The 25,685-nt window shown below is 38.1% G+C and overlaps 1 protein-coding gene across 1 annotated transcript; it reads right to left on the reverse strand.

Moving 5' to 3' along the window:
- Positions 1 to 227: 227 nt before the first annotated feature.
- Positions 228 to 1,220, reverse strand: LOC131874442 (uncharacterized). The gene has a single exon (XM_059217821.1). The coding sequence runs from the start codon at positions 1,218 to 1,220 to the stop codon at positions 228 to 230; it is 993 nt and encodes a 330-aa protein (XP_059073804.1).
- Between the last annotated feature and the right edge of the window lie 24,465 nt (positions 1,221 to 25,685).

Genomic DNA, 25,685 nt, shown 5'->3' on the forward strand with positions numbered 1-25,685 from the left:
AGAAGTGGGACGATGAGCCATTGATAATAACAACAGAAGAGGCGGTAGAAATGAGCTGCCAAATCAAACTAATCACCTTGTCAGAGAAACCAAACTCCAGAAGAAATGTTTTTAAGAAGCCCCAATCCATCCTATCATAAGCTTTAGCAATGTCCAATTTTAGAAGAAAGACTTGAGACTTCACCTCCAAAAGATAATGAATGTTTTCATGAATTGTGATGATGGAGTCAAGAATTTGTCTTCCTGGTAAAAAGCCAAATTTGTTGAGGGGAGATCAAAAGAGGAAGAACACCCAGCAATCTTGACGTAAGGACCTTGGAAATAATTTTGTAGAAAGAGTTGCACAAGATGATAGGCCTAAAAGCATGCAAAGAATCAACCCCTTGCTTCTTAGGAATGAGGACAATGAAGGTAGCATTCAATTCCTTCAGCAGAGATCTAGCTCCAAAAAATTCTTTAACAACATTGGACACATCTTCCCCTACCACATCCCAAAAGTGCTGAAAGAAAAACATAAGAAATCCATCAGGGCATGGAGCTTTACTACCATCAAAAGAAAAGAAAACACTCTTAATCTCCTCCTTAGAAGGAATGGCAATAAGATTATGATTTTGGCTCTCAGATAGGATTTTAGGTATAGTATCAGCCAACATATTCTGAGCCTTCGGGTCCAACAACGTATCTTTCTTTAGAAGATCAACAAAAAACTCAACAACAACTCTACTTATTTCATCCTCGTTATCAATTATTCTCCCATTGTTCATCATGTGGCCAATTCTATTTGCAGTCCTATGTTTAAGGGTAGAGATGTGGAATAATCTGGTGTTTTTATCACCATCCTTGAGCCATAAGGCTCGAGATCTCTGCCTCCAAAAGGTCTCTTCCCGAGCTATTATATTGTGGTATTTGGACAGAGCCTCACTCTCCTTGGCAAAATTATCATTCACATATCCTTCATGTTGATATTTACCCTGGATTAGGACCAACTCCTCTTGAATAGCAAATTTTTGAACAAAGATGTCCCCAAAGACTTCTCTATTCCACTTTTTAACCCTCTCCTTGACATGCCTCAAATTTTTAGCCACCCAAAACATAGCAGAGCTATCCAAATGTACATTCCACCTATCTTTCACACTACTGAAAAGGTTTGGGTGGGAAAGCCACATTTTCTCAAATCTAAACGGAAACCTCCTTCTCAAACCATTTTTAGGCTCAGCCATCAAACGCATAGGAAGATGGTCAGATCTAATTCTAAGCATAAAATTTAGAGAGAAGATATAATGTTGGATCCAATCAATAAAAAGCAAGGCCCTATCAAGCCTAACTTGAATCAGGTCAATACCAACTCGATGATTGGACCAAGTAAAAGAAGCTCCAGATAAATCCAAGTCAACCAGACCTTGACCATTGTTGAAGTCATCTAAGTCCAATTTACTGTCAATTTGTATCTAGGATCCCCCAAATTTCTCAACTTCCGTAAGAGGGGTATTAAAATCCCCCATAATAATCTAGGGAGTATTGAGATAACAACTACGAAAAGAAGAGAGCTTTAGCCGAAATTTCCTCCTGCAAACTTTATTATTAGGAGCATACACATTGGACAAAATCCAAGAAAACCCATCCCTTGAATGCTTAAACAAAGTAACAACATGGTTACTATCATGACATATAGGAGTGTCATGAATAAACTTGGTATTCCAGAGGGTAGCAACTCCCCCAGAAGCCCCATCAGAGTTGCTCCCATAAGATTCACAAAATTTAGAGAGCTTAATTTTCTCCACCTTATCTTTAGTCATTTTAGTTTCTTGAATAAGTAAAATATCTGATCTATGATTTCTAATAATATTACAGACAATGTCCTATTTATGACTGCTATTAAGACCTCTAATATTCCAAGATAGGATCTTCATTTCTTACCAGGGGAATTAAATAGACTATCATGGATCATTTTCTGTGATCCATCCGCTAATATCTGTATGCTATCCTACTCTCTTTGCCATCTGTTAGATTTTCTCCCTGCACTTTGAGGTGGCCCACCACAATCTGCCTTCACTCTGTTACGAGTTGTAACTCAAGGCTTTTGGTGAGACTTCTTTTTCTTCGACACCACCTTAGTGTAGCTCATCTCTTCATCAAAGTCAATTCCTTCTAAACCCGTAAAACTGTCAATCTTTGGGGACTGTAGGGTATCTGGAATAACAATATTCAGATCAAAGTCAGGGAGGTTATAGGTAGAGTGTTGTGATGAAGAGTCATCCTCCAAAGTCTTCTTTAGCTCATTGAACTCAAGAGTTCCAAACGATGATCCAAGAACCGGAGAAGATTGTCGATCTTTGAAGGATCGTTCTTCCATATCCTTGGATCTATTGGGGTTCAGAGAAAGTTCTCCCTCCTCCAAATCTTCCACCAGCCTTTTCTTCTACCTTTTCAACAATCACATTCTCCTTAGTTATCTCCTCTTCAACCTGATCAGGACCCTCCTCAGATGTCATCATTAGATCTATGTCATTGGCCTCATGGTTTTGATCACCATGAATACTTTCTCTATTATATTCCTCCTAACCTATTACTTTCACCTCATCATTCTGGCCATGTTGAACAACATTTTTCTTATTGGTTTCGTGGCTCCCATTAGGCCCTTTCTGGTGCACAAAATCACCCTTCTTATTTTGGGTATCTTCTTCCACGGTTTTGGGTTTCTAGACAATAGTTCCTTTATTAGAATCTATCTTGGGGTTTTTAAGGCATTTCTTTTCTCAATGGCCCACCTTTTTACACAAGAAACAAACAAAAGGTAACGATTCAAACTCAATAGTTTGAACTAGCGTTCCCAACTTCGACACCAACTCAATCAACAAAGGAAGATCCTTAGATCTGGACACCCCCACATAAATTTTGGCATAGACCATTCTTTTCTTAGCTGTTGTCATAGGGTCAATGGATAGAGTTTCACCAAACACTCCAACAATGCCCTTAAAAATATCTTCATGCCAGTATTCCAGTGGAAGTCCTGACAACTTAACCCAGATAGGAATGGTTTCAAAAAAGGCATCAGACATATCCATATTAGGACTCCACTTCTTAAGGAGTAAGGAGGACCTCCCCATAATCCATGGACCACCACAAAGAATAGTCATGATATCCTCAGCACATGAGAATGCAAAGGAGAAAAAAATCTAAGGGAGAGTTGAAACCTCAACTTTCCCTTTGATCTTCCACCTTCAACTAACAAAGACCCTCACTGAGTTTGTGTTAAGTCTAGGTCTAGTGAACTTTCCAATAAGGGTGAGTGTTGTAACATCGACGTTGTGAAAATAACCTAGTTCGGGATAGACAAAGCAATATTTCCACTAGCCTTATCACAAGTAATAGAAATAGGTGGAAAAGAGGACTTTTCGGTCGACTTGACCCCAAATAAATCAGCCCAATGATTATTCATGGCTCCAGTTAAAAAAGCTCGTTCCTTGGCTCCCATGACAGGACCCCGAGAAGCCCATGACCCCTCCCCTGGGTCCACCTGAAAACCCATTTTTAGGTCCCCACCATCTTCAGAATCCCCATCACCCTAGTTGTCCTTAGATCCAATAGATCTTGAGGATCTCAAGCCAGCTCCCTGTGAACCCAGAAGGGGTCCACCAGGGACCACAAAAGCATCACCTGAAACTCTTCCCTAAACCACCTAAAACCCTACCCTAAGTGCCATTATCTATTTCAATGTTTAGTTAGTTTCTCTAGGATTACATAATGAATGTTATATGTTAATGAGTGAATGTGAATATGTTAATGATTGAATGCTATATGTTAATGAATAAATGTTATATGTTATTAATGGATGAATGAATGAATGTTATATGTTATTAATGGATGAGTGAATGATTAATGTTATATGATCAAGTATGGGGATAGCCTATGAAGGTTTATTTAACATGTTTCCTTTGAGAGATGGCAAGTGTGGAGGTTTGTAAGGATATTTGATAATGAAACTAATTAAATTTGTCATTTTCCTTCATGTTTCAAATCTCTATGACAACAATACTCCAAGGATATAATGTTATTTGGTTTCAAATAGTATTATATATAACAGGGCATTTTGATAAATGTCTTTCCTTTCATTAGAGTCTAATTTCAAAAGGAGGAAGTATAAGGAAATGAAGTTTTGGTAACAGGATGACCAACTATCATACGGTTCTGCAACTTTATGACTATTACAATGAAAGAGGTGATCAAATATGAAGTTGTCTTACTCTGCACTCAGTTGTGGACTCTAGAGCAATGAATCTTCTTTTGTTTGAATCCATTTTTTATGAGTGTTCACATTGTCTTTTGCAAGTTATGTTAGTTTTTCCAAAAAGAATCTGAAACCCTTAATTAGGGTAACCGACAAGCAAATTATTTGTATAACTCCTAATATAGCCAGTGGGAAAATCTAGTTTTTGGTGATATGCAAGATTTATATATATACTCCAAGATTTCAAAGTGGCAGGTCGATTCATAGAGGTTTGGGAGGGTTTTAATGATGCCCTAGTACTACTAAAACCATGGTTGTGATAAGTAATAACAGTAACAGTGGATTGTACCTCTGTTATGCTTTTGAATATATGCTAGATACTTTCTTGTAGAAATCAATAACTAAGGAAGAAATAAAATTACTTACTTTCTGTGTACCTTTGTTCTGCTTTTGAATATATGCTAGATACTTCCCTGTACCAATGAACTGATTACATCTTGTAGCTCCTATTTCTTTATGTGACATGATAAACCTAAAGTTGAATATTGTTGATGGCAACTCCTGGAGATTTTACATGTTCTGATTATATTTGAGCACCTTCCTCCTTTTTGTTTATTAGATGTATCATTGGCATTCCTGCCCCATTTATTGTATCACATGTAGAGATATGGCTTATCATTTAGTTTCTCTAGCTATTGGCACTATGAACAACCAAGCTACATCTTCCTTTAGTAATCACAATACTTAGAGGTACATTTTATTATCTGGAGATACCATTCTTGTACTTATAGTATGTATTTCAATATTTCAACACTGTTTGAAAACATTTCTTGCCTCATGAACAACCAATGAATGTGAGCTTGTATCATCTCTGTTAATGTATCAACATCCTTAAGTGGCACCTATTGTATGTTTTCTGCTGATGTATTAGTGATCAATGTTCATTATTCATGTTATCTTGATGTGCATATAAATGCTCTGATACTTTTGACTCTTTAATTTTGATTCTTAATTGTTGAGCTCTAAGTTGTTGTTTCTTTCATTACATTGTCCTATTACAGCAAATTAATGATTTTTCCTATAGCTTCCATCATGTGACAATGTACTATTACACTATCGGCATAACAAAAACCTGCTAAAACGATAATAAAATTCATTTTGATGACATATTGTCAATTCTCCTCTATCGACATTGGTATCCCGAAACACAATCCCCTCGAAATCTCCAACACTATCTAAACTGCACAAAAAGGATAAACCAACAGTATAGACTTATTCTGAAAATGCACCTTGGAACACTGTCGATATAGCTATACCAATCAAGACTCATCGGCTAGATTTATAATATTAGAATAGTACAAAAACATTAAATCGACAGTAGAAACTATGTCGATCACCTAGCCATTGGCTAAGCTATCCTGATAACTCTTTTCAAGGCGAAAGCTAAACATCGGTAAATTATCTCGATATGCTTCCACTGAGTCCAGAATAATTTTTGAATGATTTTTTTTTTTTAAACTGTAGGGTTTCATCGCAATTTCGATGAAAATAGATATCATCATATCTTAAACTGATAAACAAATTTCCTCAAAGATGATATTTTTGGCATAGCTATACCGGTCACCAAAAGGATAGTTCTATTGGAATACGTATACCGACAACACAAGTCAATCGAAAAACACTGCATCAAAATAGCTATCCTGAACAGTAGCTCATCGGCCGAGCTAATATTGTCGAGATAATTTGAAAGGGGTACAACAATTCTAAAAGTTATTCTGATCAGTTATTGTCATTGAACCTTCGACGTACAGAGCCTGACAAACCACAAACATTTCCGATGAGGTTTTTGTACACGCGACGTTGATTTTGTCATAATGAGAATGAAAATTTTCTCCACCTCGTCAGAAAATGAATGACAGTTCGATGTATTTTCGACGATTTCAAACAAGCATTTTGCAGCGTTCTATGGTATTTTTTCGTCAATAGATGGACAAAAATTTGCAATGAACACCGCAAACATTTCTCTTGCCGCCGATCGATAATTTTTTATCTTCGTTTCGACGAAAAAGAAAACGTCATTACAATGATGAAATTCCAGCAACAAAATTCAAACCAAGGTTTCATCGATAAATCAACAATATTTTTTCGCTATGTCACCAAACATTCGTCGGAATTTGGAGTCAAATACAGTAGTGGCGAGTACAATTTTGGATGCTTCATTTAGCCCCCACTTTAGTGGGAGTATGAGACTAATCATACTCACGTTAATGTATAAAGGTTTGCATTGAAAAATTTCATCAAGATATCAAAGAGACAAGACACACTAAGCCCCCCGGGACTTTAGGATCTTACTACTCTAATATCAAGATAAAAGAAACATTATTAGAAAGAGGAGAAAGAGAGAGATAAAATGACTACTAGCCTAGTAAAATTTGCTTACTCTGAGTCATGAAAAAAAAATACCAAATTACAAAGCAAAAGGCTTAGTTTGCAAAGTAACTTGAGTACAAAACATGTCATGTTGTGTGCATAAAGTGTAACATTGAGTAGAGTGTATGCCTCCACATTAAAGTGATTGCATACACCTTATTGGGAGAAATCTATTTAAGGTAGCATGCATCCAAAAGACAAGCATGTTATCACAATGAGATGCCCCCAAGAAAGGACAAATCAAAGGATAATGGTCACAAAACATAAAAGCACATAAGGGATCCACTATTTTGGGGGTTAGTATTCTCTTATAATAAATAATGTATATCATGAATATTTGAATTGGATTAACCTCATCCCCCAAAGCTAGTGGAACTACAAGCACAATGGAATAAGAGAACATATTGTAGGGAAAATGGTGTCTCAAACTTGCATTTACATAAGGTTACTATTTATAGTAAGTTTTCATTTGGGCATGAAATGGCGAAATTCTTCCCAAAGTTTCAAATTGGCTAGATAAGCATGTTGGTAAATTTTTGTTGTAAAATCATAGCTAGTTTTGAAGATATTAAAGTTTCTATTTTTGGAGGGTGCAATGAAAGGTTTAAATTTAATTTTGAGTAATTTAGACCCTCCAAAATTCCATGAAAAGTGGGTGTAACCAAAGTAGTGCATTACAAGGTGATAGATAACTTCACAAGCTTTCCGACGCATCAAATGGTTTGTTAATCGGACACCCGGTTCACAAGTTATGGCCTTCAAAAGTTTGGACTCCTGAAATAGGAAATATAAAAATGCATTGGACACATAAATGAGTTGTAAAAGGGAGGAACACATGTTGATGTGTGTTTTGACATGTCATAGGGAATCTATAATGGAGATAAGGTTGGCTCTACTTTATTGGGTGGTTTCCATGGTTTTGTAATACCGTTTGACGGTTTGTTTGACGGTTTCTTGTATTGTATCTCCTATATATGAGGTATGTGAGATAGATGTTGTGTGTAAGAGTCTTATGGTTATTGAGTTACCTCTGAATCTATTGTTGGTGGTACTCCTGTGAAGAGATTTCTCTGCATATATATTGTAATCTATTATTAATTGCTAAATAATATATTGAGCTATTTTTGGAGTGTGGGGTTTTTCTCCCCAAGGGTTTTCCCCATATAAATCATTGTGTTGTGGTATGCATGATATTATGTTTATTTATGGTAAGTTTATGTAGCTATTGTAACGATCTGTAAAAGTTTTTTCATTACCCTCCTCTCAAGGTTAGTGTAGGAAGTTGTTTAGCTACTTAACTTCCTTTCAAGTGGTATCAAATCCTAATCACCTTTGGTTTCAGTTGTGGGTTGTTGGGTTTTTTTAACTAATCCAGATTTGAGTGGGAGATTGTGCAAAAGATACTTTTTTATCTTGTTGTAAGAATTTTTAGATGGAAAGTTCGTCAAGGAGAATAAGGTGGAGAATTTTTTGGAAGTGATTTTGAGATGTGGAAGTTGAAGATGGAGGATTTACTAATAGATCAAGATCCGTGGGATGCTATTGGTGCGAATGTCTCAAGACCTTCAGATTCTACTATAGCTACTCAATATGATGTTATGAACCATAAAGCCAAGGGTCTAATAAGATTCTTCTTTGTAGACTTTTGTTTTGATCAATGTCCACGAAGAGAAAACTGTAAAAAAGTTATGGACTTGTTGGTTGAAAATTTTATAACCTATGTGAACTTACAAAATTTTAATTTCAAACACAACAACATGGGATATAATCCCTCCTATTCTTCTGAGGGGAGGCTCCCCCTTTAACTGTCTACTCTATTCTATTAAAACAAGATATAACCTTTAATTTCTATTCTAAGCATTGGTGGTGCATCATCCTATCTTCTTTTTTCAAGATAGATGTTATTCTTTTCCTCTTAATTCAATAAATAATTTACAACATAGAACAATGATAATGCTTACAATCTTGACATTACAAATTAACTCTTAAAAGAAAGAATGAGCAAAATAATGGACAAGGAAAGCAAAGTTTCCATGAAGGGATGAAAGTCTTTTGTTGCTTCTCTAGGAGGGGAAAGAGTGCTCAAGCTCAAAGTCTTGAAGTCGCTACTCTCCTATCAACCTTTCTTATGATAATTTCTTCTGTAACCCAATGTGTTAACCAATAAACCAAAATAAAGCACAAAGTCTTTAACAAGATTTATGATTATGCTAATGATAACAATTTTCTGAAAACAATGATAAGAGCACAAAGTCTTCCAATCACAATCTTCTTTTTCCCAAGATAATGCAATAAAGCACAAAGTTTTTTATTACACCGCTTCAATATATTTCAGCTAATCTTAACTAGAAAATATTAATGCGAAGCACAAAGTCTTCAAACTGATATAAAGCTCACCAACTCCTATTTTAACAACAATAGCCAAGATATGACACAAAGTCCATAAATCAACAACTGCCTCTACACTTTAACAATATTCTCAACTTGGCTTCACTTGAATACGATAAAAATTTATAACAAAAGTTACATAAGAACACTCTCACCGCAAACCACAAATAAATCCAACACAAAGTCTAGATGCTAAAAGATTTCTTCTTATTTCATCAAGTTGCAAAATCACAAGAATGAACACAAAGTTTCACTTCTCATTTCTTCACTTCAACATAGTTTTGGCATAAGATTAAAGATAATAGATATGCATTACCAAAAGAAACCTCATATATATAGGAGAGAGGTGCTGAGAAGATCTAGGAAAAACTATGACTAATTCAAAGAAGAGTCCTGGTTGAATTTGGACTCATGCATTGCCTACATGCAAAAACTAAATACAAAAATGACACTTCAAGTGTCAATGTCTTATTCAAAATTACATTAACGTGGAAAATTACTGAGTATCACAAGACACTCCATTCTGATCTTGTTTCATAAAATCCTCAAATTTTTGGAGTACTGCTTTCATCTACTCTTGATCATGTCCTTTAGTGTGACTTGAGATGACCTTGACCTAGGTGACAGAATTGATGAATACTAAGAGGGGGGGGGTGAATTACTATGCCAAAAATCTCTGCACTTAAACACTTTGCAAGAATAATAGTAAACTGGTAAAATAGTTTAGCAGACAAACCGGTTAACACACATGCAAACCAAATAGCTAATAATGCATTCACCCATAGAAGCAAAAACACCATAACACAATAGATTTTGACGTGGAAACCCAAATGGGAAAAACCACAGTGAGATGGAACTCACAAGTAACTATCTGCAGAATAGGAACCAGACTGGTTAAAGTCAGACCGGTTAAGGTCTTACAATGTTCTTTACAAGAACAGATCCTGTTAGGAATCTCAATCTCTGTTAGGAGATAAGTCCGATTAAAGACTACCTTGCTAGAGGATTTTAGATCCATAGATATGAACCACCTTGTTAGAGGATTTACAAAAGGCTTTTGGGCCTACCCAATTAAGGGCTACAAACTTGTCAAAGATGTGAGTAATCAACAAGTGTTTGATCTAGCTAGTAGCACAAACTGCTTGGTTAGATCCTTGATAGCTCATTCCTAATACACTCCAGCATTACTTCAATCTTCTACACATTCATATTCTCTCCAACACCTCAACCACCTTAAACCCTAGCAACAACATAAACTTTTGCTACAACCACATCAACAACCTAAAACCCTAGACATGATGTCCTTATAAAGGAATCTGATTTCATGTCGGTCCAATAGTATTACATTACAATTTCCTAGGTTCAATGAACCTGGACATACTTGGTACCACGACACAAAAAGCACCGTTAAGGTGTCGGCACCGTCAAACAATCGGTGGATGGTAACTCATCACAAAATGTCGGTTGGTAACTCATCATAGAGTATTACCGGTTCATATAAAATGTCGGTTGCCAGTTTGACAAAAATGAAGACTGGTAAAAATGTGTTATGCTACTTTAATCCCTCGTACCGCTTGGGATCCACGAACCACTTGGGGTCAATATGTCGCTTCAGACCAGGAAACACATTCTGCAAAACACCAATAGTCTAAAGACTATAATACAACATACCAGTTTGGAACAAATACTGGTTGTGCTCTAACTCATACATATAAAGGGGATCTCAATGCAAGTGTGTGTCGATCAATGACAATCACAATATAAACATCAAAAATGCCAACAATCGCCCCCTTTGGCATTGATGGCAACACTTAGGAAAATGAAATTTTGACATCTAAGTGTTTTACAACAAAATCATGCCATTAGCAAAATTGCTCCCCCTAAGCATATACACTATCCCTTTAACAATACAATGTATAACACTTTTGCATATAGAGCATAAACATTGAGATATTCATAGCATATATCAAAATTTTGATTACCAGATACTTCTCGCAAATAGAATTCTTCTCTCCCTTTGCCAACAATGACAAAGTGCGGCTGAACAACCCTATTTTCATTTGATATTAAAATAATAAAATTTTATGACAATAAGGAATAATACTTGTAAAAAACAGATTTAAAGTCCTGCAAAAATTGTTTCATCGACAAAGACCAAGACTCAAGTAGGGAGGTGGCTACTTCTTTTTCTGTTTGCATCTGGGAGACATGTTCTTCCATGGCATCAATTGTGCTCATCTCCTGTGTAACTGTTAAGGCATCTAGGTTCAGATAGCACTTCTGAAGAATTTGCAATCGTGGAAGTAGAACCAGTTGTAGCTCCTACAAATCTCTAGACCAAGTGCTGATCTCTTGCTCCATTTTTGCTGACTGGATGTGAAACCGGTGAACGGTTTTCCTATAAGTTGTAAAGGAATCATAAGGTGGCTTGAATCTGCTCATGTAGGACTGCAAGTGTATTTGAAGCTTTTGCTTCTGAGCTAGCACATTATCATAGAACAGATGGGGTTGGCAGATCTTGCTAAGTAGCAAATTTCCCTCATCTAGAGCGTCCCTTATATCCTTTTGTTCTTTCTTCAATTCAGATCGGAGCTCATTCAACTTCTTCACCAGAGCTATGTTAAGAGATTTTTGATGCTTCTTCTTGACATTTGCCTCTGCTGCCTCTTCTAGGCTCTGCACCTGATCATCCACTACTGTGCATTGGAGCTTAAGTTTAGCTAGTGATGAATCGGTGTTGGGAGGATTTGTACCAGGTATCAAACCGGTAAGAGTGTCCACAGCCGCTTGAATTACATCCTGCTCCTTCTTCCTTCAAATAATTTCAAGGCGCTCTTGAGCAACCTTGATGCCCTGCATTAGCTCCGTTTCACTTCTAGACTGGAGATCGATAGCACTAGTAAGATCAGCTGGTTTGGCTTGAATCCCGGTTGCCTTCGAAGTCTCTATCTGAGTGCTCTTTTCCGCTTCTCCTGCCTTATCCTCTTCTACTTTCTTCTTCTCTGCTTCTCTCCTCTTCTTCGCTTCCTTATCCTCCTCTGCTTTTTTCTTCTCTGCTTCGTTCCTTTTCTCCTCTTCATTGTCCTCCTCTTCCTTCTTCCTTTTCTCTGCTTCCTTCCTCTTCTCCTCTTCCTTGTCTTCCTCTTCTTTCTTTTTCTTTTTATCTTCTTGCTTCTTTTTCTCTTCTTCATCCTTCTTCTTCTTCTCCTCTTCATCTTTCTTCTTCTTCTCTTCTTCATCCTTCTTCTTCTTCTCTTCTTCATCCTTCGTCTTCTTCTCTTCTTCATCCTTTTTCTTCTTCTCCTCTTCATCTTTCTTCTTCTTCTCTTCTTCATCCTTTTTCTTCTTCTCTTCTTCATCCTTCTTCTTCTTCTCGGCCTGTTCCTTTGTCGCTTCCTGTCTGTCCTTGGCTTGCTTATCAACCTATTCAGCCTATTGCTCCTGTCATGTTACCTCAGATGGTGTTTCCTGAGTAACATCTTCTACGTCCAAGGCATCAACATCAATAGTGTCGATCGACTCATCAACCGGGTTTACTTCATCATCAAATGCTTCATCCGATTTTGTTATAATCGGTTCTTTCTCAGCTTTTCGGTTGGCTTCAGCCACTCGATGCATCTTCAGAGCTTGTAGAGAACGAGTGTGTGTATCCTTGAGCACTTTCTTAGCCTCCCCTTCCAGTAACAGGAGTCTTCTTCTTCTCATGAAGAAAAGACCTTTGTATTTGTTCATTACATCAAACAATTCCGAATTTGATACATCAGGAAAATGTTCAGCAAAAACTTTTTCTCTCATTTCCTATTCCTGCTCTATGGCAATGCGTCATTTATTGTCTAAGGACTTATACAAAGAATCCGGTGTTTCAGATCTAATTTATGAAGGTGACTGGTCATTAACACATAAATACTGAATTATTTCATTTTCAACCGCTTCCTTTTCATCATCATTAAAGTCATCAAAATACTCAATTAAATCATGTAGCAATTTTCTCCTAATATTCTTTATTGTTCTTTGACAATGTGTCAAAGGTTTATAGGAGGATATATCAATATTTACTGGTGCAGATGATGCTGGTTCATTCTTTGTCTTCTTTCTTGTCTGTCTCGCCTTCTTGGGCTGCTCCTCAGACATAGTTTCCTCTGAGTCCGGTGTATTGTTTTTTGTCTTCCTTTTCCTCTCGAAGACTTTAGCCGATGCCGCTTCTGATTTCTTCTTGGCTAGTGACCGCTTGGTCACTTTTGGAGTTGTAGTAGTAACCGGTGTTGATGTTGCAGGCATTACCTTTGCCTTCTTCACTGCAGGTTCTTTTCCTTTCTTTGCCGAGGGTTCCTCGACCAGTGTAACCCTTTCTAGATAGGTTCCGGTCCTCTTTGCCTTAGGATCAAGCGGTGAGGCAATAAGGGTAGAGGCATACCCTTCCAGCATATCATACACCACCTCATAGCCCATTGGCTCCACTTCTTCCTGTCTGGGCTCAACAACCTCCATTATGCATTTATCCACTTGGAAGGTGAAACAGATATCGTCTTCATATTTCTTGACGATGGCACCTGATATCCTCATTCTTTGGCTCATTTTCCATCTGAACTCATCAAAATACTTGTTCAGAACATCAGGGTAACCAGTTCCAATTGCTTGAATGCTTTCCTTGATTTGTTTGGTCACCGGTTGGTCAGCAGAGCACTGGACATCTCTTACTCCTGGAAAGTAGCCTTGGAAATAGAAGAACAACCCAACCGGTAGTTGTCCAAACTTGAACCTTTGTGCATTATCCTGTTTGATCGACTTCAGATTCAATAGGAGTCATCTTTGCATACCGATGCACAGGTCAAATGATGCATCCTCCTTTATCATCCAGTAAGCGGCATTTACCACTACAGCAGATACAAAGTTAATTTTGCTAGCAGAGAATGTTTGGTAGCCTATCACCATGCAGGCATACTTAACCAAATCATCCTTGATAGAATTGACTGTCATGCCTCGTGAGTCACTCACTGAACCGGTGAGCTTGGACATTTCAGTTTTGCTTACCGTCCTTAGGGTTGGCACTTCCCCTGTGTTGTAGAATCTGATGACTGCATGAATTGCCTGCGACGTGATATCATGTGTTCTCTCTAGGTACATCTTGTCACCATGGACTCTGCTCAGAATGATCCTTATATGATCCTCTGTGAAATCCTCTAGGAAGTAAACAGCATTGTGGAGCTTCTTCTTCTCCAAAATATTATACTCTGGTTTGATCTTCTTATCCTTTCCACAAAATAAACCTAACTGGGAGTGGATAGCTAGAGACCCTAGGTCTTCAATCTTGCAATCTATGTAGTCAGAAATTCCCTCTTCTACTATCACACCAGCCGGAACTTGTGATAGGGCATTATACTTAGACTTTCGTTGAATAAAACTTGCAGACTTGACAGATGCACTAGAACTGGTATGAGATGCGGAAGCCATGATAGAAATTTTTTAGAACTCAAGAAATACCTTTTGAAACACGTGAATTTAGGGCTTGCAGATTCTCCTTCACTTCACACTCCATCGGTTGCTGAATCAGCGCTTTGTGTTCTCCACTTGACCTTTTGTAGTTTGAATTTGAATCTCCTTCGTGGTTTCTCAATTTCTCAAAATCTCGGCTCAAATCGCCTTTTCGTCGCTCTGCTCTTTGAAAAAAATTTCTTCGCTCAAAAACTGATAGTGAGAAATGATTTGAAAAATGCTTTTAAACATATTCCTCACCTACCGTCATTAATGTTCCTCCATTAGGGCATAAACCCTAATTTGCCTTTTTACCTTTTCCGGTTTTCTGCCAAACGACAGGTATCACATACCGGTGTAAACCGGGGGTTCGAAATATTTCACCGTTTGCTCCCCCTAAGCTTTTTCTGAAGCTTAGTTTGTCAGTTTCGTGATTTCCACACTAGGTGCAGAAACCGGTTCCTCTTGTAACACCGTTGGTTTCTTCTTCCGGGTTTTGTTCATGTCCTCTTGAACAGTGTCAACATCAATGTTTCCTTCCAGAGTGACCGGTATATCATCAGATATGTTCTTTCTTGATCTACAGAATCTGGCAATGTGACCCGGTTTGTTGCAGTGATAGCAAACCAATCCAGGTACTCTCCAAGGTCCATTGTTCATGTTTCCATTCTTCCTTCTGCATGTTGCAGTAGTATGACCATGACCATGATAGACCATACAGTTTTCTCTCCATCCGGTTGTCGCTTGATAGCCACTGCTTCTTTGCTGATGATTGAAAGTATTAAACCGGTTGTGATTCCGGTTCACAAAAGGTTCAGGACTAGCTCCTTGGGTCCTCTGAGGATATCTATCAATGTTGTTCATAACTGACCTACATTCAGATGCTCTGTGCCCATACTTGTTGCATGCATAACAATTACCATTAAATCTATAGGATCTAGGCTTATCATTTAGGAAATAAGGAAAATTGTTGTAAGCCTTACTCCTACACACATTTGCAGTATGTCCTTCTTTAAGATAGTTGAAGCAAACAGGTTTAAAATTTTGCTTACCTTTATCCTTTGATGCCAGTTGTTTCTTTGACATTCCAGCATTTGTATCAAAGGTCTCACCTTCCTCATGACCGGAATAACCAAGTCCATTGGTATTCTTGACCGGTTTGGCAGATTCAAGCTTTTGCTCTAGCTTGACAGTACTCTTGTTGAACTTAGCAAGTATTTCCTTTGACTCAGAGAGCTTTTTGGAAATAGCAGCATTTGTTTCCAACAGGTTTTCATTCTCGGAGATGGCAATGTTCAATTCTCCTTGCATGTCTTCCTTTTCCACTTTGCTTGCATGGAGTTGAGTAGTTAGGGCACTGATCTCTTGTTTCAGCTTGGAGATCTCATGATCTCTTTCTTTCACCAAATCTTCAACTTTCCTCTGGTTCTCAAGCTCTTGACACATCCGAATAGTCAGTCCTTCCAACTCCTTTCTTAGGTTGGAGTTTGATTCATTCAACTTATTTACTTCTGCAATTAGGGCTTCCATGTCTACTTCATCTGAAGAACTATTTTCAGATAGCTCCATCAGCTTTTCAGCATGTTCTCTCCTTTTTGCTTGAGATGCCTTATATTTGACCATAAGATCATCATAGGCTTGCTCAGACTGAGTGAGTCGATGTGTAAGTTCCCTTCTAGAGTATTCACCCATATCTCTTTCCAAGTGGCTGAACTTATAGAAAGGTAGGCTCTGATACCAATTGATGAATACTAAGAGGGGGGGTGAATTAGTATGCCAAAAATCTCTGCACTTAAACACTTTGCAAGACTAATAGTAAACCGGTAAAATAGTTTAGCAGACAAACCAGTTAACACACATGCAAACCAAATAGCTAATAATTCATTCACCAACAAAAGCAAAAACACCATAACACAAGAGATTTTGACATGGAAACCCAAATGGGAAAAACCACGGTGAGATGGAACTCACAAGTAACTATCTGCAAAATAGGAACCAGACTGGTTAAGGTCAGACCGATTAAGGTCTTACAATGTTTTTTACCAGAACAGATCTTGTTAGGAATCTCAATCTCTGTTAGGAGATAAGTCTAATTAAAGACTACCTTGCTAGAGGATTTTAGATCCACATATGTGAACCACCTTGTTAGAGGATTTACAAAAGGCTTTTGGGCCTACCCGGTTAAGGGCTATAGACTTGTCAAAGATGTGAGTAATCAACAAGTGTTTGATCTAGCTAGTAGCACAGACTACTCAGTTAGATCCTTGATAGCTCGTTCCTAATGCACTCCAGCATTACTTTAGTCTTCTACACATTCATATTCTCTCGAACACCTCAACCACCTTAAACCCTAGCAACAACATAAACTTTTGCTACAACCACATGAACAACCTAAAACCCTAAACATGATGTCTTTATAAAGGAATCTGATTTCATGTCGGTCCAATAGGATTACATAACAATTTCTTAGGTTCAATGAACCTGGACAAACTTGGTACCACGACACAAAAAGCACCGTTAAGGTGTTGGCACCATCAAACAATCGGTGGATGGTAACTCATCACAAAATATCGGTTGGTAACTCTTCATAGAGTATTACCGGTTCATATAAAATGTCGGTTGTTGGTTTGACAAAAATGAAGACTAGTAAAAATGTGTTATGCCGCTTTAATCCCTCATACCGCTTGGGATCCACGAACCGCTTGGGGTCAATATGCCGCTTCAGACCGGGAAACACATTCTGCAAAACACCAATAGTCTAAAGACTATAATACAACATACCGGTTTGGAACAAATATCGGTTGTGTTCTAACTCATACATATAAAGGGGATCTCAACGCAAGTGTGTGTCCATCAATGACAATCACAATATAAACATCAAAAATGACAACAAGAATCTTCGAGGTTCATGTAACATTTCTTATGCTTCTTTAGAAGTGAGGATAAATCATCCAGATTCATCTAGATATCAATTAACTTATCAATGGAGAATAATGAGAAAACTTGCCTGTCAACCTCTTCACCAATCAACAAACTGAACTCTTTGACAATAACATCTTGTTGCAGAGGTTTCTGATTTTCATCGAGGAAAGTGCATGGAAGAGCTTATATCTTCTCTGTAATGTCCTTACCCTTATCATTGCATTCCTTTTGAGTTGTCCTCAAATCCTTGATAAGCATCTCAAGGGTATTCATTTGATGTTATTAAATTTCTCTTTGTTCAATGTGCATACTCCTTGATGAGATCACACCATTGTCAACCAAAACATCTAACTTGAAATCTTCTAACTTCAACAAAGAGTCAAAATTATTTTCATGTGTTTCCAGTTTGGTTGAGAACAAATTTGAAGTATTATCAATCTCAACCTTTACCTCCTCAAGACTTCTTACCAAGGTAACTGTTGAACACAAGATATGAGTCCCTTGACCCAACAACCTATTCATCCATTCTCCCACTATTCACCCACGATAATTCATCTACTTAGCTTGAGTTATTACCTGTTCATCTACTAAAGAAGTGACCGGTTGAATTACCTCAAAGGACTTGGTAATTTTGATCAAAACCTCAGTCAACTGATCAACCTATTTCTTCAGTCTATCTTTCTCACCTTCTCTTCATTGTACAGTGTCACAAGATGCTGGTAGGAAGATTCAACATCCTCAATTGTACCCGCATGTGTTTGTTTGCCTACATGAATCTTCTTGATAACATAATTAGTGGGCTTCACTTTATCAAGGTCTATATCTAGAGGATGAATAACCATTTCCACATATTTATTCCCTGACTCATCCACTCTTAACTCTAGAAAGAGTTTTTGCCTTCTTCTTACCCTTAGGCTTGACATATATCAACTGATAAAAATCAAATTCATCTGGCAACATAGCTTTCTTTTTCCTCTTAGGCATATTAGATACTAACCAAGGTGGTAATGAAGAATCTTCATCAGCTCCAACAGTTAAGACTTGCGTTGCCAACTCTTGAGATTGAACACTAGTAGTAACAATAGGTGGAGTTGAGGTGACAATAGCGAGTGGATTGGAAATGACAAGAACATTAGGAGGAACTTAGGTATCCATCATGAAACTATCAAATTCTTCTAACATAGAAGTAGTAACCTCAGACAAATTAGGGAGAAAAAGGTATCAAGGTTGTCAGTAGGTATATCAAGGGTTGTCTCACTTGTGGAAGTAGATGGAATAACATGTAATTCATAAACTTGAAGGAATTGAAACAGTAGTACTTAAAGGAATTGCATCAGAGTCAAAGATTGAACTAGTACCTATGATATCACATGATGAAGGAGGAATACCTTCATGTGTCTCTTGAGACAAGGAAGTACTTGGGATTTCAGGTAATCCCTCCTCATCGAACTCTCCTTCTTCTTTCTCTTGTTCAATCTTTGGCTCATCTTCTTCTTGAAATTTTTCATCTTCATTTACTTTTCTTCTCAATGAACTTCATCGAGAACTTCAGTCTCTTGTGTTGAATATTCACCTTGAGCTTTACCTTTTCCAACAGTAAATTTGAATTTAGGACCCTTGGGAGTTACGGGTTCTTTCCTATTCTTGGTCCTTAATTCAAAAGTCTTTCCTTTGGGACCTGCAACATCTTCTTCAAATGAGTCAGTTTGGAAAGGCTTCACCTGTACACCATGTAGGTTTAACCAAGTAGTGGTATTATCAAGAATTTTATGACATCTGGCCCTTATAGAAGTGTTCTCCTTTTGGGGTCATTGTATGAGCAGCAAAGGTAATCCAAAAACTATATTTCTTTCATATGAAGGATCTAAGATATCATCACCCCCTGTACCCTGACCACCCTTTGTAGTACCTTTCTACAAGTTTTCCCATTCTTGAGGGGGGGGTCCATGACCACCCCCCCGTACCTTGTCCTCCTCTGCAGTACCTTTCTGCAAGTTTTTTGGGAAATTTTCTGATTTTGATAGACATATTTTTCAGAATTTGCAAATTTTCATGATTGTACCTGTCTAATCCTAGATTTTGCAACTTCAGAGGCTTCTTTTGGGGTCATGCGACCTCTTTTTTAGGTGTTGTTTTTTATGAAAGTGCATAAATTTTTGTCTGCTTTCATAATCTGTTGGCATATGATGAAGTGGTGATAATGCATGTTGTCATTGATGTCAATAAGTGCTCAAGCGAGTGAACCAGTATGAACCGGTATGAAGATCAGAAGTGGTTATGGTCAACTAGAATGGAGTGGACCGGTGTCGGGTTCACTAATTGTGAATAATGATTGGTAGTATCAGTTCAGCTCTAAGGGTTACCGGTTTGGCTTGTGCGGTGTAAACGATGATGTTTGGTGACCAATTAGTTAAGGAATAAGGATAAGGATCGAGATACCATGTCAGTTGTGTGCACGTGAAGGATTTCTTTATGGTTCTTGCGCATGAAGATTGGATGCATTAAATGGCTACCTCGGGAATGAGCATTTTTCTTAGTGGTGTGTGAAGAGCGCATGATGGGTTATTGATTTCCAGATGCGGTGAAGATTGGATGATGCAGAATGTCTTGAGATCTATTTTAGATCATTTCATTCTATGTAATGTGTTTGGACGGTCAGGATTGGACAGCTTGTAAGTGTAAACTTGAAATATTTAGGGTTTAGGGTTTATGCTACCGACCTAGTTGTTGTCTATAAGGTCGATGAGTTTTTTTATTGTAGTGGTTGGAAAAAGTTGTATTTGTGTCCCCGTGTTGGAGATTTGATACTTGCCGAACCAGAGTGAGGAATCTGTAGAGTGTGATTGTAGAAGAGAGGAACTGAAAAGGATCTGCCTCATCAAGAAGTGTTGTTATCAGATCGGTGTTTTACCTGTTGTCTTCTAACCATTTCAACATAAGGTAAATCCCTTGACAAGGTAGCTTTAACAAGATTTGTTGTAAATCCTTTAACCAGGTGGCTCAAGGTTATTGAGTTATTTAAATCCTCTAGCGAGGTAACTCCTAATAGGGTTTCAACCTTTAACAGGGTATATAGCCATACCTTAACTGGGTGATTCCTAATAGGATCGGTTCCTAAAATGACTTTATTGTAAAGTCTTTAACCGGACTAGGCTCCTAACAGAGAAGACTTCAAAAGAGTTCACAAACAACTTGTGGGTATTCATTCCCCCCCTCCGCCTCCCCCCCCCCCCCCCCCCCCTCTCATTGATCCTTGATTCCAACAATTGCTATCAGAGCCTAGTTCCTCTGAGGAAGCCTAACTGCTTGAGAAAGGTCCGGGAAATTAAATCAATGGATTTCGGTTTTCAGAGACAGCTTTGTGTGGCTCTTGAGGATCTCGATGCAACAAGAAATGAGATAAGTTCTTTAAAGAGAAACTTGAATGTAGCTAAAGACTCCATTAATGATTTGAAAGATCAAGTCAACACTTCAAGGGACAAGAGGAAAGAGCTGATGGACAAATTGAAAGAGAAAGAAGATCAAAGCATAGAAAATTAGGACAAAGTCGATGAATGTGACAAGGTTGCTAGAGAGAATGATGTATTGAAGAATGAGATGCAATCCATTGTGATGAAGTTGACTAAGGAGATTGAAGACTGGAAGAAGAATGAAGAAATTTTGGCTAAATCATTGCAGGACAAAACAAAAGAATTCTTCAGGCTTACCTATGAGAATGACCAGTTGAAGCTTGAGTTGACACAATCAAGGAATAATGGTCAAGAACTTGAGAGACAAATTGTTGCCCTAAGAGATGAACTTGCTACTGTAAATGAATACAAAGACAAATTCAATGCTAGCTCAGCAAGGCTTGATGAGATGCTGGAAAGTCAGAGACATGGAAAGGACATGCGAGGACTTGGATTTGAGAAAGGTGAATCCTTCGGATCTGGACAAGGCAATGCAAAACCTAATCATAAGAAGAGCAAGAATCCTCCGATAAGATAGCCTAATGCTCATAAATTCAATGGTAGATGTTTTACTTGCAATAAATTTGGTTATATGGTGAATCAATGTAGAAGTAGGATGAATAATGGAATGAATAATATGAACAATGGTCTTACCTTTACCGGTCAGTGTTTCATATGCAATAATTTTGGATATAAGTCAAACATGGGCATTGCAGTAATGAATAATTTTTAGAATAAGAGATGTTATGATTGTAGGATGTTTGGACATATCTCTAACCAGTGCATGATGAGACCAAATCAGATGAATTCCAGACCTATGCAAAGAAATGTTGTTTGTCGTGCATGCAACAAAACCGATCACATTGCAAAATACTACATAAGCAAGAATAATGATCCGGCAAACAAAAGCAAATCGGATGAGAAAGGCTAGGTGAAAGTAAAAAAGATCGGAGACAAGCATGAGAAGATGTGGGTTAGAAAAGATGAATCCAAGGCAGACAATGGATCTACACCTGAATCCGGTGCAGGATCTTTATCTGGTAACTAAGGCATTTGGCCTTAGGGGGTGGCATCTTCATGCACAATCTTATAGAACCCCTTGGAGAGATCTGTGATCGATCATGGTTGATTGCAGATGATTTTCCGGAATTCTTCATGCCAATCTTTGAATCCTGTTGAATGGTTTATGAAGAACAGGGCCTCCGGTTGAACCTTATCAGTGCATTTATGTCAACTTAAAATTAGGGTTTGTGAGGTTAAAAAGGGATAATGTGAATCATTTCTCACATTGCGAGCGAAGAGTTGAAGCAGCAAAGCGAGGCGAACCAGTTTCCAAGGCAATCAAAATCTTTGGGGCCATCTGACAAAGGTTATTATGCATCTGTCAGGAACAAGAGGTATTTACAGAAGCATATTTTGAACCCTAAATTTCTCGAAATGGCAACTTCTTCTTGTTAATATGCCTTTGGTAGTTGAGGTTTTTGAAAGTGCAAGGCCACAATTCAAGAAAATTCCATTTATTCAAGAAAATTCCATTTAAGTCGGTTGAGGATAACCCCAGTTGCTTTCTTGTTCCTACCATATGGAGTTCTACGTGTTGATGATATGAGAGCTTATATTCACTGCAACATTGAGGAGACCGGAAATGAGGCAAGCCTAGCACTTTATAACAAACACCTCTGGGACAGAGATGGAAATCTCAAACCGGAATATACTCGGTTGCAAAGGAAGGGTTTCACGTAATTTGTTCACTTCTCGTTGTTCGATGAAGATGAGTGGGTGAGATACATTATGATCCAAGTGCACGATGAGTTTATTTGGCTGGACAAACCTTATAAGATGACCAAGCAGGCCATCCATGCAGTCACTTGTCTGAATCAAACCGATGAGAAACTTAATTTGAGGAAGGTAATGAACCCTACTGTCACTAAGCTAACCGGTGCGCAATTTGATAACAGATCTATGCCAATTGATGATATTTTCGAACATGATGTGAGATTTGCATCCATGATCATCGGATATAACGTTTACCAGTCTAGCAAACTGAAATCTATCTTCGGTACAACAATTTATGCAATGTATCATATGGTGAAGGAGGATATGTAGTATGATCTATATTCAGTCCTTCTTGAAGAGCTTCTCAGCAATTTAAAGAATATTAAATCAGATAAGAAGAATGTTTTTAAATTTGGTTCTCTAATCATTTGTCTTGCACTATATTTCATGAATGAGATTCTCGGAAAAGGGAGAGTCCAATGGGCTTTTGACTTACTGGTGGCCACCCAAATCAAACAAGGCGTGCAGAGATTGGCAAATAGGGAGAATCAGACTGCTGCCCTGTGGAGCTTTTTCAAAATCTTCCAACGCAAAATGAAGGATAGGGAAAGGATTCCTAAGCAAGTGGTGGAGAAGTATGAAAAGTCTATCTGTTTCATGGTCGACAAGGACCAATGCCATATGGAGGCACTAGAGCCCAGGTTTGTATGGATTTTGCCAATGGGATATGAGGTTGATGCACAAACACTTGAGGTCTATACTCAACATCATGTAACCAAACCGGTGGATCCAAATGAACCAAGATTTGGCACCTTCAAGGAGAAAGATACTGAGCTTCATAAGAAGTTCACCCAGCCGGCAAGAAAAAGAAAAGTATCCAAAATGGCTGAAGAAGTGGTTGTGCAGATAGGATTCACTAGAGAGGCAGTCAAGCAAGTGAGGGAAAAGGTGGCACAAATGGAAGAATCAAAGAAGCCTAAGGCTGAACCGGTCCCTTCCAAGGCAAAGCCTAAGGAGACCAAGTCTGCCCCTACTCCAGTGAAGCCTTCTACAACACAAAGCTCATCCGGCAAAGGAGTTTTGAAGCAAAAAGAGAAACCAAAGAGGACATATGTTGTGGTATCTTCGGTTGCCTCTAAGACCAAATCAGATGAGGAAGCAGAGAAAGCAAAGAAGAAAGATGAATTTGTTAGAGTAATCAAGAAACCTCAGTTCGACGGTGAGCAAAGCAAGAAGTCAAAATCAAAACCCTCTCTAACTAGTAGGCCTAAAAGAGGAAGATGGCTAGGAACAGAGTTTGATAAGGACCTTGAATCCGGCAAGGTAGAGGGTAAATATACCCTTATTCCTCCATTAACTGTAAAAGAACTAACTGATGAATTGTTAAAGATGGTAATCTTAAGAATATCAGTGTATACTATGATGATTTTGATGAAAATGAGAAAAGGGAAGTTGAGGAAGTTTTGTGTTGCATCTACATAACTTCAACAAGTAATTAATTGAGCTAGAACGCAGTATTCCCAAAGCTTTGTATAATATGCTCGATGCTAGGAGGCTAATAGCAAGCAGATTAGATAAAGAAATGAAAGAGCGAGAATTGATAAACATAAGTGCTTGCATATCTCAAGAAGAGGTTGATAGACTTATGGAGTTGGCCAACCAGAAGGAATTCAAAGGCAAAAATAGAGTGAGCAAGCTTATGGTTGGTAGGGTTGAAAAAGTGAGAAAAGAAATAGAAGAGATATGGAGAAAGTTTCTAAAGAACAATCAGGTACCAATCAATGAAGTTGAATCTCAGAAGGATGACACCTCTCATCCGGCAGACCAAAACCATTCAACCCTTGATGCTACAGATAGTCAAAATCCTCCGGACACAGTGGAGATGAAAGGTGAAGAGGCTCAAGAGACCCCTAAGGATGTTACTGCACCAAGTGGCGACACGAGTGCACAAGTAAAGGATAAAGAAGTTCTTATTGAGCAGCAACTGATTGCAAGAAAAGAAGAGGCAGAGAAGGATAAGGCAAAGGAGAAGGTAGAGCAAATAACTGACAATGTCCTAGTAGTCACGACGATTGAAACTCCTAAGGACAAAGGTAAAAGAATTCTCTCACAGATCTCTATTAATTTTGATAAACCTATTGATATCGGATAGATGTCCTCGACAGAAAGGCTAATGGTAGCTCCAGCAATCTAGGCTCAAGCTAGTCAAGACTTAGTAAATTCAAAGAATAAGGACAAGAAGTTAATTGAGATGTATGTAGGTATTTTGCAGAAAGTGGTATCGGAAGTACAACTAGATCCAAACTCCAACCTCTCCGGTAAGCTTTCACAATCGATCAACAACATCAACACTAATTTTGAAGCATTGGAGAAGTCTACCACCAAGCGGGCATTAGATAGATTTAAAGAGACTAGTATGCAGACATTCTGAAAGATTGTAAAGGATGACAAAGTGAGATTAAACAAAGGTCTGCAAACAATCTCGGAGTCACTGACTGAAGGTGGTGAGATATATGTTTTGTCTTATTTTGCCCAAATTCACAGTTGATATAGACAAGCAGATTGGTATTTGTCAGGGTATAGACACTTAGTCATTTTTAACGAGTGTTGCCATCAATGCCAAAGAGGGAGATTGTTGGCAATTGACACTCATCTGGTGGATATCGATGCTCGATTAATGGTTTAGGGTTGTCATTGATGACAACTCTCCTTGTAAATCCTATCCGGTAATCACAGATTTTGATATCCGGAAGTTATTTGTGATCCGGTGACAGACTGTAGGTATTTCAGGATAAGTAGTGCAGTTTTGGTTTGGAAGCTTTCCAGTGATTGCAGCCGTGAGATTCATGTATGGGGTGATAGGGCCGACTTGTGGAAGTCATTTTGACATCATTTGATCGATCCACATATGTTTTGATGATCCAGTTCAAGCCGACTCATGATTACACGTTACTCTACAGGTCGACTTGATAATTGTTTATTTTGTGATTGCAGATATATAAGACTGGTGTAGAAGATCT

This window comes from Cryptomeria japonica, chromosome 3 (assembly GCF_030272615.1).
Source record: "Cryptomeria japonica chromosome 3, Sugi_1.0, whole genome shotgun sequence".
In the NCBI taxonomy this organism is placed as follows: Eukaryota; Viridiplantae; Streptophyta; class Pinopsida; order Cupressales; family Cupressaceae; genus Cryptomeria; species Cryptomeria japonica.